This window comes from Culicoides brevitarsis, chromosome 3 (genome assembly GCF_036172545.1).
Source record: "Culicoides brevitarsis isolate CSIRO-B50_1 chromosome 3, AGI_CSIRO_Cbre_v1, whole genome shotgun sequence".
NCBI lineage: Eukaryota > Metazoa > Arthropoda > Insecta > Diptera > Ceratopogonidae > Culicoides > Culicoides brevitarsis.
Genome location: NC_087087.1, coordinates 27,975,564 through 27,991,374, shown reverse-complemented (window position 1 = coordinate 27,991,374; position 15,811 = coordinate 27,975,564). Strand labels below are relative to the sequence as shown.

The 15,811-nt window shown below is 31.8% G+C and overlaps 3 protein-coding genes across 3 annotated transcripts; 2 read left to right on the top strand and 1 right to left on the bottom strand.

The window, feature by feature from the left end:
* Window positions 1-2,695: 2,695 nt before the first annotated feature.
* On the bottom strand, window positions 2,696-7,025 carry LOC134835077 (ankyrin repeat and LEM domain-containing protein 2 homolog). The gene is made up of 5 exons (XM_063849932.1): window positions 6,890-7,025; window positions 6,065-6,705; window positions 3,426-5,150; window positions 3,192-3,364; window positions 2,696-3,130 (listed from the first exon to the last, which is right to left on the bottom strand). Exons 1-5 carry the CDS (start codon window positions 6,942-6,944, stop codon window positions 2,935-2,937), a joined length of 2,790 nt encoding a protein of 929 aa, XP_063706002.1. The 5' UTR covers window positions 6,945-7,025; the 3' UTR covers window positions 2,696-2,934.
* A 2,377-nt stretch (window positions 7,026-9,402) lies between these two features.
* On the top strand, window positions 9,403-13,446 carry LOC134833304 (splicing factor 1). The gene is made up of 8 exons (XM_063847582.1): window positions 9,403-9,586; window positions 9,662-9,766; window positions 9,826-10,253; window positions 10,316-10,471; window positions 10,543-10,618; window positions 11,220-11,372; window positions 11,428-11,856; window positions 12,561-13,446. Exons 1-8 carry the CDS (start codon window positions 9,483-9,485, stop codon window positions 13,261-13,263), a joined length of 2,154 nt encoding a protein of 717 aa, XP_063703652.1. The 5' UTR covers window positions 9,403-9,482; the 3' UTR covers window positions 13,264-13,446.
* Window positions 13,447-14,578: 1,132 nt separating this feature from the next.
* On the top strand, window positions 14,579-15,794 carry LOC134835456 (odorant receptor 43a-like). Its single transcript, XM_063850333.1, has 2 exons — window positions 14,579-15,682; window positions 15,741-15,794. Exons 1-2 carry the CDS (start codon window positions 14,579-14,581, stop codon window positions 15,792-15,794), a joined length of 1,158 nt encoding a protein of 385 aa, XP_063706403.1.
* Window positions 15,795-15,811: the final 17 nt, after the last annotated feature.

The window sequence follows — 15,811 nt, the reverse complement described above, 5'->3', positions numbered from 1 at the left end:
GCCTAAAATTGAATAAATATTTATTCTAATGTTGATTTTCATTCATTTTAGGTCAATTTTTGACGAAACAAAAAAATCAGCGTTTGGAAGTAAAAACGCTGATTTTTTTGCAAGTCAATTTTTGATCACTTTTGATCAGTTTTAAGCCTAAAATTGAATAAATATTCATTCTAAAGATGATTTTTGTTCATTTTGGGTCGATATTTGACGAAACAAAAAAATCGTTTGGAAGTAAAAACGCTGATTTTTTTACAAGTCATTTTTTGATCACTTTTAAGCCTAAAATTGAATAAATATTTTCTAAAGTTGATCATTTTTGTTCATATTGGGTCGATATTTGACGAAACAAAAAAATCAGAGTTTGGAGGTTCAAATTCTGATTTTTTTTGCAATTCATTTTTTTACCAGTTTTAAGCCTAAAATTGAATAAATATTCATTCTAAAGTTGATTTTTGTTCATATTGGGTAGATATTTGACGAAACAAAAAAATCAGGTTTGGAGGTAAAATCAGCGTTTGGAAGTAAAAACGCTGATTTTTTTGCAAGTCAATTTTTGATCACTTTTAAGCCTAAAATTGAATAAATATTCATTCTAAAGTTGATTTTTGTTCATATTGGGTCGATATTTGACGAAACAAAAAAATCAGAGTTTGGAAGTAAAAACGCTGATTTTTTTACATGTCATTTTTTTAAATATTCATTCTAAAGTTGATTTTTGTTCATATTAGGTCGATATTTGACGAAACAAAAAAATCAGCGTTTGGAAGTAAAAACTCTGATTTTTTTTGCAAGCCATTTTTTGATCACTTTTAAGCCTTAAATTGAATAAATATTCATTCTAAAGTTGATTTTTGTTCATATTGGGTCGATATTTGACGAAACAAAAAAATCAGCGTTTGGAAGTAAAAACGCTGATTTTTTTACATGTCATTTTTTGATCACTTTTAAGCCTAAAATTGAATAAATATTCATTCTAAAGTTGCTAAAATTGAATAAATATTCATTTGATTTTTCATATTGGGAAGAAACAAAAAAATCAGCGTTTGGAAGTAAAAACGCTGATTTTTTTGCAAGTAATTTTTTGATCACTTTTAAGCCTAAAATTGAATAAATATTCATTCTAAAGTTGATTTTTGTTCATATTGGGTCGATATTTGACGAAACAAAAAAATCAGCGTTTGGAAGTAAAAACGCTGATTTTTTTGCAAGTCATTTTTTGATCACTTTTAAGCCTAAAATTGAATAAATATTCATTCTAAAGTTGATTTTTGTTCATATTGGGTCGATATTTGACGAAACAAAAAAATCAGCGTTTGGAAGTAAAAACGCTGATTTTTTTACATGTCATTTTTTGATAACTTTTAAGCCTAAAATTGAATAAATATTCATTCTACAGTTGATTTCTGTTCATATTGGGTCGATATTTGACGAAACAAAAAAATCAGCGTTTGGAAGTAAAAACGCTGATTTTTTTACAAGTCATTTTTTGATCACTTTTAAGCCTAAAATTGAATAAATATTCATTCTAAAGTTGATTTTTGTTCATATTGGGTCGATATTTGACGAAACAAAAAAATCAGAGTTTGGAGGTTCAAACTCTGATTTTTTTTGCAAGTCAATTTTTGATCACTTTTAAGCCTAAAATTGAATAAATATTCATTCTAAAGATGATTTTTGTTCATATTGGGTCGATATTTGACGAAACAAAAAAATCAGCGTTTGGAAGTAAAAACGCTGATTTTTTTACATGTCATTTTTTGACCAGTTTTAAGCCTAAAATTGAATAAATATTCATTCTAAAGTTGATTTTTGTTCATATTGGGTCGATATTTGACGAAACGAAACAAAAAAATTTTAAATTTTTTCGATTTTTTTACATGCGTTTGACCAGTTTTAAGCCTAAAATTGAATAAATAATTCGATGATTTTTTTGACGAAACAAAAGTCAGTAAAAACGCTGATTTTTTGACAAGTCAATTTTTGATCACTTTTAAGCCTAAAATTGAATAAATATTCATTCTAAAGTTGATTTTTGTTCATATTGGGTCGATATTTGACGAAACAAAAAAATCAGCGTTTGGAAGTAAAAACGCTGATTTTTTTACATGTCAATTTTTGACCAGTTTTAAGCCTAAAATTGAATAAATATTCATTCTAAAGTTGATTTTTGTTCAATTGGGTCGATATTTGACGAAACAAAAAAATCAGCGTTTGGAAGTAAAAACGCTGATTTTTTTGCAAGTCATTTTTTGATCACTTTTAAGCCTAAAATTGAATAAATATTCATTCTAAAGTTGATTTTTGTTCATATTGGGTCGATATTTGACGAAACAAAAAAATCAGCGTTTGGAAGTAAAAACGCTGATAAAACTCTGATAAATTTAACAAGCCACTTTTTGATCACTTTTAAGCCTAAAATTGAATAAATATTCATTCTAAAGTTGATTTTTGTTCATATTGGGTCGATATTTGACGAAACAAAAAAATCAGCGTTTGGAAGTAAAAACGCTGATTTTTTTGCAAGTCAATTTTTGATCACTTTTAAGCCTAAAATTGAATAAATATTCATTCTAAAGTTGATGTTCATATTGGGTCGATATGTCAAAAACAAAAAAAATGGAAGTAAAAATTTAATTTTTAAAAATGAATAAATATTTTTTTTGATTAAATCAATTTTACAAAATAATCATCCAGTTTTTATTTGCTTTAAAATTCCATTTGATCATTTTTCTTTCATTATTTAATTTTTCGTGACTTTAATAACATTTTTCTATATTTTCATCAATTTCAAAGTTTTTTAAAACCAAAAAGGACACAACTCTTTTTTCACAAAAAAAAATATAAATCAATCAACTTTCCTAAATAAATCATGCTGTTTTTGCTTTTTTTTTGGTAAGTGCCTGAATTTAAAGTACGAATTAGTTAACGAACGACTTAAAATAATTTAAATGCGTTTTTAGCCTTCCCCAGAAGAAGGGCGTTTTGCGAAGACGATTCCGACGAGAATTGACTCTGGTTTAGACGTTGCAAGGCCATTTTCCACTTGTAAACATGCGGGAAGTCATTTTCGGCGACATTTACGGTCGAGATCGCACGAAAAGCATCGATATCGGATTTGGTTGGAAGTGTTCTGCAAAGGAAAAATTTAAAATTTAACATGGATTTGGAAAATTTTTGAAGAAAAACCTTACCCTTCAATGTAATTTTCGTACGAATCATCAAAATCATCGTCCATCCAATCGTCACTGTTCTCGTAAACGCTTTCAAAATCCGTGGGACTTTCGGGCGGCGTGACGAAACAACTGTCGTGGTCCATTTCTTCATCAGATCCGTGAAATTCGAGGTCCAGATCGGAGTCGCAGCTCTAAAAAAATAAAAAAAATTAATAAAATTCAGAAATTTCAGGTTTTCTAAGCAAAACTTACGAAATAAACGTCATCCTCTTCGACACTTGCGCCGCTATCTTGTTCATCGTCACTCGATTTGGCAGTTCGTGGCTTCCAGAGGTCCGTTTCCGATACTATTTGGGGCGCTGGTTCATTTTGCCACAGTCCAAGACGGAGTTTTCGGCGATTGCGACGCATTTCCTTGACTTTTGCGTCATTCGCTTCCGCAGAATCGACCATCGAGCAATCGCATTCGAGTTCGGCGTTCCATGCTTCGATGCATTCTTGCTCCGTACTCAACGAATGTGGATTTGTGTTGGTTCCCGTGGCGAAAGCTGCTCGCATGCACTTCAATTTTGTGGATTTTTCGAGGTTGCTGATCATTTTTTGGGTCTTCCCAGGCGATAAGAAGGGCACGTCGTTCCGCAAATACCAATTTATCAAATGTCCGTAGCGCGAATGCGATTTTCGCAAGTTCACGGCCACGAAACGTTTGTCATTGATGAAGCTGAGAACGAGTTTGTCGAGTTTCCGGATCTCCTGATCGAGCGCGATGCCGGGTTGCGCATCGATATTGTGGGCGAGCGTGAGACTAGTACGTTTTGCATACACCTGCAGGGCCTTTTCGATCGATAAGTACGGATTGGTGATGTGATTGTTGTTCGCAATGGCATCGAGTTGTTGGTGCGATGGCGCATTTCGACGTTCTTGCAGCAATTTTATCGTTTCATTGAGACTTTTGATGCCTTTGGGGGTGCCCGCGAGCTCCTCTTTGTTGAGATTCAGCGTATTGAGACCCGCACACAGCGAGAAAATCGAGTCATCGGCACTACTGGGCTTGAGATTGTTCGCCATGGAAGACACATTTTCCAAATTTTCGCGATTTTTCAAATATTCTTCGAACATTTCGAGACCCTCTTTGCTCGACAAGTCCACAAATTTATCCAAAAACTTCCAATATTCCTTCCAACCGACATTTTGGGTCTTTGCCAGTTCACGCCCGACCGTTTCGACGCCCTTATCGGGATCCGTGATGCGAACGAGACGCTCTTTCACGGGCGGCGACGTAAAAACTGACGCTGGATCGTACACGGAACTCGTTTCTTCGCAGATAAAGCTATAACTATTGTTGGAATTTGGCAGCGACATATCAAGCAACGACGATTCATTGTGACGATCATCACGGTAATCGCGGAAAAATCGATCTACAGCATTCGACAATTTTTGTGGCGTTCGAATTTCGTTCGTGTCGCCTCCATTTGTCTCGTGATTTCCATTTTTCGCGTCTTCTTTCGCCTCCTCGTCGTCATCATCTGTCTCATCTTCCTCCAAATTTAGGCGTTCCGTGAAGAGTTTCCTTCCGCGTTGCGGACTTCCGACGGGTGTCGAGGCATAATTGTTGTTCAGCAGGTTATTTTTGAACTTTGTGGGACTCAGCAGGGGACTTGCGGGCGGTATTGGACTCCGTTTGTACGGCGATTGAGCACTTGCGGATGCAATGAGTCGCGGAGGCGTTTTCAGACGTTTCTTGAAGACTTGCGCTTGTTCCTTGTCCATGGGACCCGCATATGCCTTGATTTCCATTTGAGGTCCGTGCTTTTCGCGTTCGAGTTTGGGGGGATCTGTCGTGCTAAATGGCTCTCCGATGACGGGAGGTACTGTGTTATCTGTCGCACGCCAAATTGGGACATAGAAACGCTCCTGAAGCAAATCCGAAATTTCTTTGATGAGCTCTGGGGTGCCCGAAACGCGCGAACAAATGATCTGAAATGATGAAAATAAATTTGATAAATTAAAATTATTTAAATTTTTAATATTTATTTAAATTAATTTAATTAAAAATAAAATTAAGAAAAAAATAAACTTTTTTTTTTAAATAAAAAATTAATTTTTAAATTAAATAATTATTTTAAAAATTATGAAATTCATAAAATTTAAAAAGTAAAAAAATAATAAATTTTTCAAAAATTTTTTCGATTATTTTAAATTTTTTGTTGAATACCTAATTATGAAAATGATTATTTTAAGATTATTTAACTAAAAAATAAATTATTTTATAGGATTTTTATAAATTAATATTTTAGATAATACCTATTTAATAATTTTAAAAATAATTTTGTAATATTTTAAATGTTGACTTTAGGCAACTTTTAAAATTATTTAATTTTTAAAATTAATTTAAATTTTAAAAAATAAATAAAATTTTTTTTTTAATTTAAATAAAATTCAATTAATTATAGAATTTATTTTATTTTAATAATTTTATTTATTTTTTAAATAAATTTTAAATTAAAAAAATATTTTAAAAATTATAAAAAAAATAATGAAACTTTACTATATAAAATTAATTAGCTATTGAAAATTTTAAAGTAGATTCTTTAGTTTTATTTTATTTTAAATAAATAAATTTTTGGTAAATTTAAATAATTAAGAAAATGAATAATTTAATAAAAATAAAAAAAAAAATATTTTATAAAAAATATTATATTAAATATTTCAAGTTATTTTTTAAAATTTTTAATAAATTAAATTATTAATTTAATAAATTATTTAAAATTTTTATTCAAATATTTTTAAATTAATAACTAATGTTTTTTTTAATTTTTACAAAATTTATATTTTTAGGCAATTTTTGATATTTTAAATTCGAAATACGAAGAAAAAAAATTTAAACTCACATCTTTTGGCAACATTCCATCCGAATTCGGTTTCATCTTGCAAATGGGATACGAGATGAGCAGTTCGATGATGTCTTTCAACCCTAATTTGGCAGCAAAATGCAAAGGAGTCTCACTACGTGGCTTATCGGGCATATTTAAGTACGATTCGAGCAAAATCATGCTTGCCTCCTGCGTACTTTGCGTATCGAGGCTCGGTCCATTACACATTTCGATAAACTGCGGCTTCTCAATTGTCTGCAGAATCAACTTGCACATGTTCAGGTGCTTCGAAATGATCGCAACGTGCAACGGATTGTATCGCGTGCCTTCCTTGAGGATCGTCGGAGTATTTGCCGCAGTGACCAAATACCGTGGATTCTCCATTACCATGCGATAGACATTACTGAGGTTGTTTTGTTCGATTTCTTTGCGGAATGCAACGAGTTCTTGTGGCTTGAGGGACCGATGAAGACTCTTTTCTGCCGCAATTGGCAGCGAGGAAGGCGATTTGAGGCCCGTTACGTTGATCGTGGATGCCAGAGTGCCATACAAACTGAATTCTTCGGCCTCGTCTTTGCTCTGGAACGCCTTGAAGCGCGCCTCTTTGTGTGTTTTGAGTAGTTTTAAGGCATCTTCGCGCGTTGTGAAGACGTTTACGGCTGAAAATTGGCATAAAAATATTTTTTTATCTATTATTATCAGACGCTCGCTTTGTTTATTTATCGCTCACACGAGACGACGGTCTTTTTTGCGCATACGAGAAAAAAAATATCGTACGATAAATTACGTCTCTCGATTTGTGAGCAATATTGTGAGATAAAAAGTTGCGAAATTGTCAATTACCTGTCTCGGAGTCCTCTTCAGTCTTTTTCGGGATGTGGATAGCAAAGTATTCCATCGTGTTTGTGCAATTTAATTTGCCATTTACGAGTCCTTTTGCAGAAATAGGACACTGGATTTCTGTTGACGACCGTTTTGTTTTGACAGGCCTTTGACAATTTCAGGGTTGCCAGATTTTTTTTTTTATCCAAACAGTCCAAAATTTTCAAAAATTTTATTAAAAGTAAAAAATTTCACATTTTTAATACTAAAATTTGCTAAACTTTTATTTAACAAAAACGAGAAATTTTCAACAAATTTTTTGACAAAAATGGCTTTGACATAGTTTTTGACACAGTTTTGCTCTTGATTTAGTTTTCAAATCAAAACTGTGTCAAAGAAAAAATTTTTTTCAGTTTAAATTTTTTGGCAGTTTTGAGTTATAAAATGATTAAAAATGATAAATTAGAGCCCTCTGACAAATTTTTTTCCATTTGGAGCAAGATTTGAAAAAAATTGCTTTGACACAGTTTTTGACATAGTTTTTGACACAGTTTTGCTCTTGATTTAGTTTTCAAATCAAAACTGTGTGAAAAAAAATTTTTTGTGGCAGTTTTGAGTTATAAAATGATTAAAAATGATAAATTAGAGCCCTCTGACAAATTTTTTTTCCATTTGGAGCAAGATTTGAAAAAAATTGCTTTGACACAGTTTTTGACATAGTTTTTGACACAGTTTTGCTCTTGATTTAGTTTTCAAAACAAAACTATGTCAAAGAAAAAAAATTTTTTTCAGTTTAAATTTTTTGGCAGTTTTGAGTTATAAAATGATTAAAAATGATAAATTAGAGCCCTCTGACAAATTTTTTTCCATTTGGAGCAAGATTTGAAAAAAATTGCTTTGACACAGTTTTTGACATAGTTTTTGACACAGTTTTGCTCTTGATTTAGTTTTCAAATCAAAACTGTGTCAAAAAAAAAAATTTTTTTCAGTTTAAATTTTTTGGCAGTTTTGAGTTATAAAATGATTAAAAATGATAAATTAGAGCCCTCTGACAATTTTTTTTCCATTTGGAGCAAGATTTGAAAAAAATTGCTTTGACACAGTTTTTGACATAGTTTTTGACACAGTTTTGCTCTTGATTTAGTTTTCAAATCAAAACTGTGTCAAAGAAAAAATTTTTTTTTCAGTTTAAATTTTTTGGCAGTTTTGAGTTATAAAATGATTAAAAATGATAAATTAGAGCCCTCTGACAAATTTTTTTCCATTTGGAGCAAGATTTGAAAAAAATTGCTTTGACACAGTTTTTGACATAGTTTTTGACACAGTTTTGCTCTTGATTTAGTTTTCAAATCAAAACTGTGTCAAAGAAAAAATTTTAAAAAAAATGATAAATTAGAGCCCTCTGACAAATTTTTTTCCATTTGGAGCAAGATTTGAAAAAAATTGCTTTGACACAGTTTTTGACATAGTTTTTGACACAGTTTTGCTCTTGATTTAGTTTTCAAATCAAAACTGTGTCAAAGAAAAAAATTTTTTTCAGTTTCAATTTTTTGGCAGTTTTGAGTTATAAAATGATTAAAAATAATAAATTAAAGCCCTCTGACAAATTTTTATCCATTAGGAGCAAGATTTGAAAAAAATTGCTTTGACACAGTTTTTGACATAGTTTTTGACACAGTTTTGCTCTTGATTTAGTTTTCAAATCAAAACTGTGTCAAAGAAAAAATTTTTTTTCAGTTTAAATTTTTTGGCAGTTTTGAGCTATAAAATGATTAAAAATGATAAATTAGAGCCCTCTGACAAATTTTTATCCATTTGGAGCAAGATTTGAAAAAAATTGCTTTGACACAGTTTTTGACATAGTTTTTGACACAGTTTTGCTCTTGATTTAGTTTTCAAATCAAAACTGTGTCAAAGAAAAAATTTTTTTTCAGTTTCAATTTTTTGGCAGTTTTGAGTTAGAAAATGATTAAAAATGATAAATTAGAGCCCTCTGACAAATTTTTATCCATTAGGAGCAAGATTTGAAAAAAATTGCTTTGACACAGTTTTTGACATAGTTTTTGACACAGTTTTGCTCTTGATTTAGTTTTCAAATCAAAACTGTGTCAAAGAAAAAAATTTTTTTCAGTTTAAATTTTTTGGCAGTTTTGAGTTATAAAATGATTAAAAATGATAAATTAGAGCCCTCTGACAAATTTTTTTCCAAGATTTTTTTTGATTTAGTTTTTAAAACAAAACTATGTCAAAGAAAAAAATTTTTTTCAGTTTCAATTTTTTGGCAGTTTTGAGTTATAAAATGATTAAAAATGATAAATTAGAGCCCCTGAGATAAATTTTGTTTAAAACTTCAAAATAAATTTTGAGTTATCTTAATTTGTCAGAATTTTTTAAAAATAATAAATTTATGAAAAAATCTGAGAAATTTTAAGAAAATTTTAACTTTTTAGCTCTAAAAAAAATAAAAATTGGCAACCCTATGAAAACTTGTTCAAGAAACTTGAAACTGATTTGACAACTTGAAGCTTGGATGAAATAATTTTCTCTCGGCATCGATTTTGCTCATTATTTTTGAGCATTTTTCCGGAAAATAAGCACTTGCAGGACACTAAAAATGCCTTCGAAGCACAAAGACAAGGACAAGAATCGCGAATCGGATGAAGATGATCGCGAAAGATCGAAATCCAGACGTTCACGCAGCAAAGAAAAGCGGCACAGGTACGTCATATACCTCATTGTTTGCGTACTCAGACAGTTTTTTCCTGACTAATTACCTTTTTTTTGCTTTTTTAGATCCCGCAGCAGAGACCGCGATCGTGACAGAGACAGGAAAAAGCGTTCTCGTTCCCGTGATAGAAAACGTCGTTCAAGGTCACGCGATCATCGAAGGCGTTCTCGGTAAGAAATTCATTTTTTCAACTTTTTATCACATTTTTTACATAAATTCATCGTTTCAGGTCTCGCGATCGTGATCGCCATCGTCGTAGTCGTTCCCGTGACAGCAGACGACGCAGCAAATCCCGTTCGCGTCGTGATCGAAGTCGCGAAAGGAATCGTTCGCGCGACAATGATCGCCCGAAAATCCCGATTCCCGATGCCTCGATGCTGTTACAGCACTCGCAACAACTGATGGCACAACAAGCGTTGGCGCTTCAGCAACAATTACAACAACAAAATCAGTCGCAGGGTTTGTTACAAACGCCCCTGTTGACAGCTGCCTCCATTGGAGCGGCAATTAAACAAGATTTCTTGATCGATGCCTTCTCGAATGCGAATCAGTCGATGGCATCATCGCGTAATTTCACAAATTTACTCGAAAATATCCCCGGAGATGTGAGACCAGCAACGACAAATGTCATCGAAAATTCACAAAATACGAATAGCAGTGAGTTTTTCTTGGAAAAATACGAAATTTTCAGATTTTTATCGATTTTTCTTGAATTACAGACGACGCAAGCAACTCTCAAGACGGATCGCGACCCGAAAGAAAGCGCAAAAAGAAGTCCCGATGGGCAGGAACGGAAAGCGAAAAGACTTTTATCCCGGGAATGCCGACAGTTCTTCCAGCTGGCATGACGCCCGATCAGCAACAAGCCTATCTTGGTAAGTTTTTCCTTGATTTTAACATTTAAAATAACAAAAAAAAAATAAAAAAAAAAATTTTCAAATTTTAGTTCAACTACAAATCGAAGAAATCAGTCGAAAGCTCCGAACAGGCGACTTGGGCATCTCACAAAATCCAGAAGAAAGGTTCGTTGCTCATTCATTTTTCCATTTTTGTCGTTTAAATGCAAGAAAAATAATCGTTCTCTGTGTCTCTAAAAAAATATGACAACTCTTCAGGTGGCAAAATTTATTCCATTAGATCCGGATGATGGAAAAATGTGCAGAAAAATTAATGAAAAATAACTTTTAACATTTTTTCAGCGATTTCGCTCCGTGAATCCCCACTTTAAAGTCCCTCTGAGATTAATTAACTGAAATTTTGCAGATTAGATTCCGGCGAAAAATGGATCACACTAATTTTAATCACTTTTTAATAATCAGATTTTGTTCCCAACAGAGCGTTTTAGAGAGAGATTGGCTTCTATCTATGACGAAAGTCAGTGTGATGTGTTAATATTGAATTTTTTTTTTCGCAAAACAAAAAAAAAATTACCGGAAAATCTAATAATTTCTTCTATTTTTATATTTTTGATAGAAATTGAACAGACAGCCTCTAAAAGAATCTCTTCCGTTAATTTAATTTTTCATTTTCAGCTTTAATAATTGATTTTTTGTTGTTTAACCACTCGTTCATCACGAATTTTCTCTTTTTTTCTCTCTCTCTGTCACATAACGAATGTTTTAGATCTCCCTCACCAGAACCCATTTACTCGTCAGACGGTAAGCGATTGAATACGCGCGAATTCCGCACCCGAAAACGTCTCGAGGAGCAACGGCATCAACTTATCCTGCGGATGCAGTGTATGAATCCCGAGTTTAAGCCGCCATCGGATTACAAGTAAGAAATTTTTCGCATTTTTTCTGATTTTTTTTACCAAAAATAATTTTTTCAGACCTCCAGTTATTCGTGTCAGCGATAAAGTCTTGATTCCGCAAGAGGAACATCCCGATATAAACTTTGTAGGTTTGCTGATTGGACCGCGCGGCAACACGCTGAAGGCAATGGAGAAGGAAACCGGCGCAAAAATCATCATTCGTGGTAAGGGTTCCGTGAAAGAAGGTAAAGTTGGCAGGAAAGATGGTCAACCGTTGCCGGGAGAAGACGAACCGTTGCATGCCTTTATCACCGCCAGCAATCCAGAGTGCGTGAAAAAGGCCGTGGACAAGATAAAAGATGTCATTCGACAAGGTATCGAGGTACCTGAAGGTCATAATGACTTGCGACGCATGCAATTGCGCGAATTGGCGCAGCTGAATGGCACGTTGCGCGAAAGTGATTGTCCGCGATGTAATAATTGCGGAAGTACGGAGCACAAGTCATGGTGAGTTTTTGCTTTTTTTTTATAGAAATAATATTTTTTAAAAATTTTCTTCGATAAATTATTTTTTGCTTCGATTAAAAAAATTTAAGTAAAAAAATTAGGTCAAAAATTTTTTTATTCGTTTGACTTTTTATTTTGAAAATTTTGTAAAAATAATTTATTTATTTTTATTTTAAATTAAATTATTAATTAAATTATTTTTTTAAAGAAAATTAAATTTAAATTTTCAATAAAAATATTTTTACAAAATTTTCTAAATAAAATTTAAACAAAAATTCACCGAATAAAAAAAATAAATTTAAAATATTTTTGATCTGATTTTTTTATTTTTTTTTTTTCAAATTTTTAAGATTATTATTTTTTTTTTTTTTTGTTAAAAAAATTAAAAAATAAAAAATCAGGTCAAAATATTTTTTTTTTATTCGTATAAAAAATTTAAGAAAAAAAATTCAAATATTTTAATTTTAAATAAATGTTGGATTAAAAAATATTAAAATGAAAAAATAAAAATCAAATCTAAAAATTTTTTTTTCTATCTTTTAAATATATATAAAAAAAATTTTAAAAAAATCGAAAATTATTAATTTTTAAAGCAAAAAATAAAATTTGAAAATTTTTAAATTTTTTTCTGCTCCTATTAAGTTTTATTTGTAGCAACTTGAATAAATTTTGAGATTAATTTAACATTTTTTTTTCTTTTTTAGGCTTTGTCCTGAACGTCAAAATGTCACAAACAACATTGTTTGTACAGCTTGCGGCGGAATTGGTCACATTTCGAAAGATTGTCGTACAAAACGCCCGGGAATGGGAGGCGTTCCTGCCGCCGATTCCCAAACCAAGATCGACGAAGAATACATGAGTCTCATGGCTGAATTAGGAGAAGGTCCCGAGCCTCCAGGACCTGCTGCAGCAGAAACGAAACCCGCAATGCCCGTCATTTCGAACGTGCCTCGCAGTAACTTTTCAAATTTGTTCGAGCCCAAGCAACCAGCGAGAGCAATTATGCCTGCAGCGCCTCCCGTTACGAATTCCTACATGGAAACGCCGCAGCCACCGCCGAATGTTTGGCCAAGTGCTCCGCCTCCGCCAATTCCTAGTCTCATGTCAAATCCCCCGATACCCGGACTCAATGGAGCTCCCTTGAATCCCATATTGCCGCCACCAAATGTTAATCCGCCGCCTCCTTTTGCACCCGCGGCAAACAATTGGAATCATGGGATTTGCCCGCCCGGAGAAAATCCCACGGATTTGCCTCCGCCTCCGCCTGGGCCTCCGGGAACTGCGACGTCATGGAACGCGAATCCGCCTCCCATGCCTCCAGGCACTTTTCCGCCAAGCAATTCGTTCAATTGCTATCCTCCAATTCCTAATTTAACACTTCCTCCTCCCCCTCCGCCGCCCAGCTAAACAACGAATTGCGGAAATTTAGTCACGTGAAACCCATAAATATATAATCAAACAATAACTTTTACTTATATTACAGAACGAACACAAATTTTGACATTTTTCAGACATATTTAATCAAATCTTCTCTTTATCTTAGGTGTCATGATATGTAAACTTTTGATGAAAATTCATAAATAAACGCTTAAAACGCAATTTATAGAGGAGTTTAATTTTTTAATTTATAAATAAATTAAATTTTTACCGAAATTATTTCCCAAAAGCCCAAAAAATTAAAAATTACCGTTTTTGGTCTATTTTCATAATTTTTCAAGAAATTTTTAAAATTTTTTTAAAAAATTTTTTCTAAAAATTTTAAATTTTTTAAAATTGATGATTGATTATATAAAATTTGATTTCTGAAATCAACTTTGAATAAGAAATTTAATTTTATGTAAATTTTAATTTATTTATTCCAAAATATTTACATTTTGATATTTAAAAAGTTTCAAAATAGACAGAAAGTTCGAAAAAATTTTGGAGCGGCTTAAATGTTTTGAAAAAATTTTCATAAAAAATATAAAAATATTTCTGATATTTTTCAAGGTAAGACAACTTCTAAGTTTAAATTGATTTTAGAGTAAAAAAAAATCAAAGTAAAAATTAAAAAAAAATTATAAAATACAGTAGGTCAAAAAATTTTGAAAATTTGAAAAAAAAAAATTTGCAAAAAATCCACGTAAAATTATATTTTTGGCAAAAATTGTTAATTAATTATTTTTTTAATTCTAAAAAAAATTGAAAAAATTTTCATTATTTATGAAAAAATTAGATTTCGACTTTTATTTAAAATTGAAAAAAAAATACATAATTGATTAAATTAATTTATTCAATTTTATTTAAAAAAAAATATTTTTTTTTTAATTTTTAATAATTTTTTAAATAAAAGTCAAAAATTTAATTTTTCTATAAATAATTAAAATTTTTCTCAACTCTTCAGTTTAAAAAAAAATAATTAATTTTTGATCTTTGTACAATTTTAAAAATTAATAAAAAAAAAATGCATTAAAAATCTTGGTAATAAAAAAAATCCTATAAATGTAGATTAGGTATAATGATCGAAAGTGTTGCAATAAAAAAAAACACTCCGAATCAAAAATATAGCACGAAATTTTCCGAAATCATTGAAGGAGGAACAATTATGTTAGAAATCCCTCCTTTAACTGGCTGTTTAACCAGCAACCTTATGTCATTCTCAAAACTATCCTAACCGGTAACTTTCCATTTAATTTTTTTTCAGTCTAATATTGAACGCCGACCAGTGAAATCGTTCATAAAAATGCCACAGAAAAATATTTACAAAAATTTCCACGAATATTGTGACATTTACATTTCTCGACTTCTGGGAACAGTTGGATTCGACGTTCTAAATCCCAACTTTCGCTTGACGCCACTTACCTATTTCGTGATTTTGGACACTTTTTCGTTTCTTTTCATCAACGGATACAACATTCTCGTACTTTCGAAAGATATCAAAAGTACGTGTTACAATTTTCTCACTTATTGCTTCGGTTTTATCATGATTGGAAGAATCGCAAATGGCTTAATAAATACAAAAATGTTCCAAAAGTTGCGGGATGTAATGTTTAGCTTCACTTTTGACGAGGACACTGAAGGAGAAGAACTCGAAAAATATCTGTGGTACGGAAAAACATCGAAAATTCTTGGATCCATTGGAATGACGTTCGCATTAGTGGCAAATGTGCTTTTTATTGTGCCGCCATTGGTGATTTGGTTCGCTACGGGTCGTCAACAGTTAAGTTTCGGACTTTTTTTGTCAGTTATTGAAGCCGATAGTTCTGCCGGATTTTTCTGCAACTATATCTACGACACTTTTCAAGGATTATTTGTGCCACAAGCTCTCATCGGATACCTAAACATGAATTTATTGTACGTGATTTGCGCATGTTTTCAACTTGACGTCCTCGTGATTAAATTGCAAAAGTTGGATAAGCAACTCCGCTTCACGGATTTTGGTAAAAAATCAAAACGAGACGAAATTTGCGAGATTTTGAAACTTCATCAGGAGTTGAACGAATATTTGGCGGCAGTCGAGGAACTTTATGTCTTGGAATCGTTCAACAGCATTTTGTTTTTCATCCTGGGAATTGCTCTCGGTTTGTTTATTTGCGTCAAAGAAATTTGGGTAGTCGGTTACCTGATCATTGTGCCTTGTTCTTATATGATTTTTATTAATTCTCTCTTTGGCGTCGCAATTGAAATCAAATCTGACACCCTTGTACGAACCATATATGCAATTCAGTGGCATTTGATGACCGTTGAGGATAAAAAGTTGATGCTACAATTTTTGCAAGCAGCGCAAAATCCCGTTCAATTGAGTTATGGCGGGCTGTTTCCGTTGAATTTGGAGTCATTTTCTAAAGTAAGATTTTTTGATTTTTAAATAATAATTATTTTAATTTTTTTTTATTTTTTTGTAGATTTGTAAATCAATTTATACTTATTTAATGTTCTTGAGAGACATGGATGTATAAATTTTTTTCCATTTTTT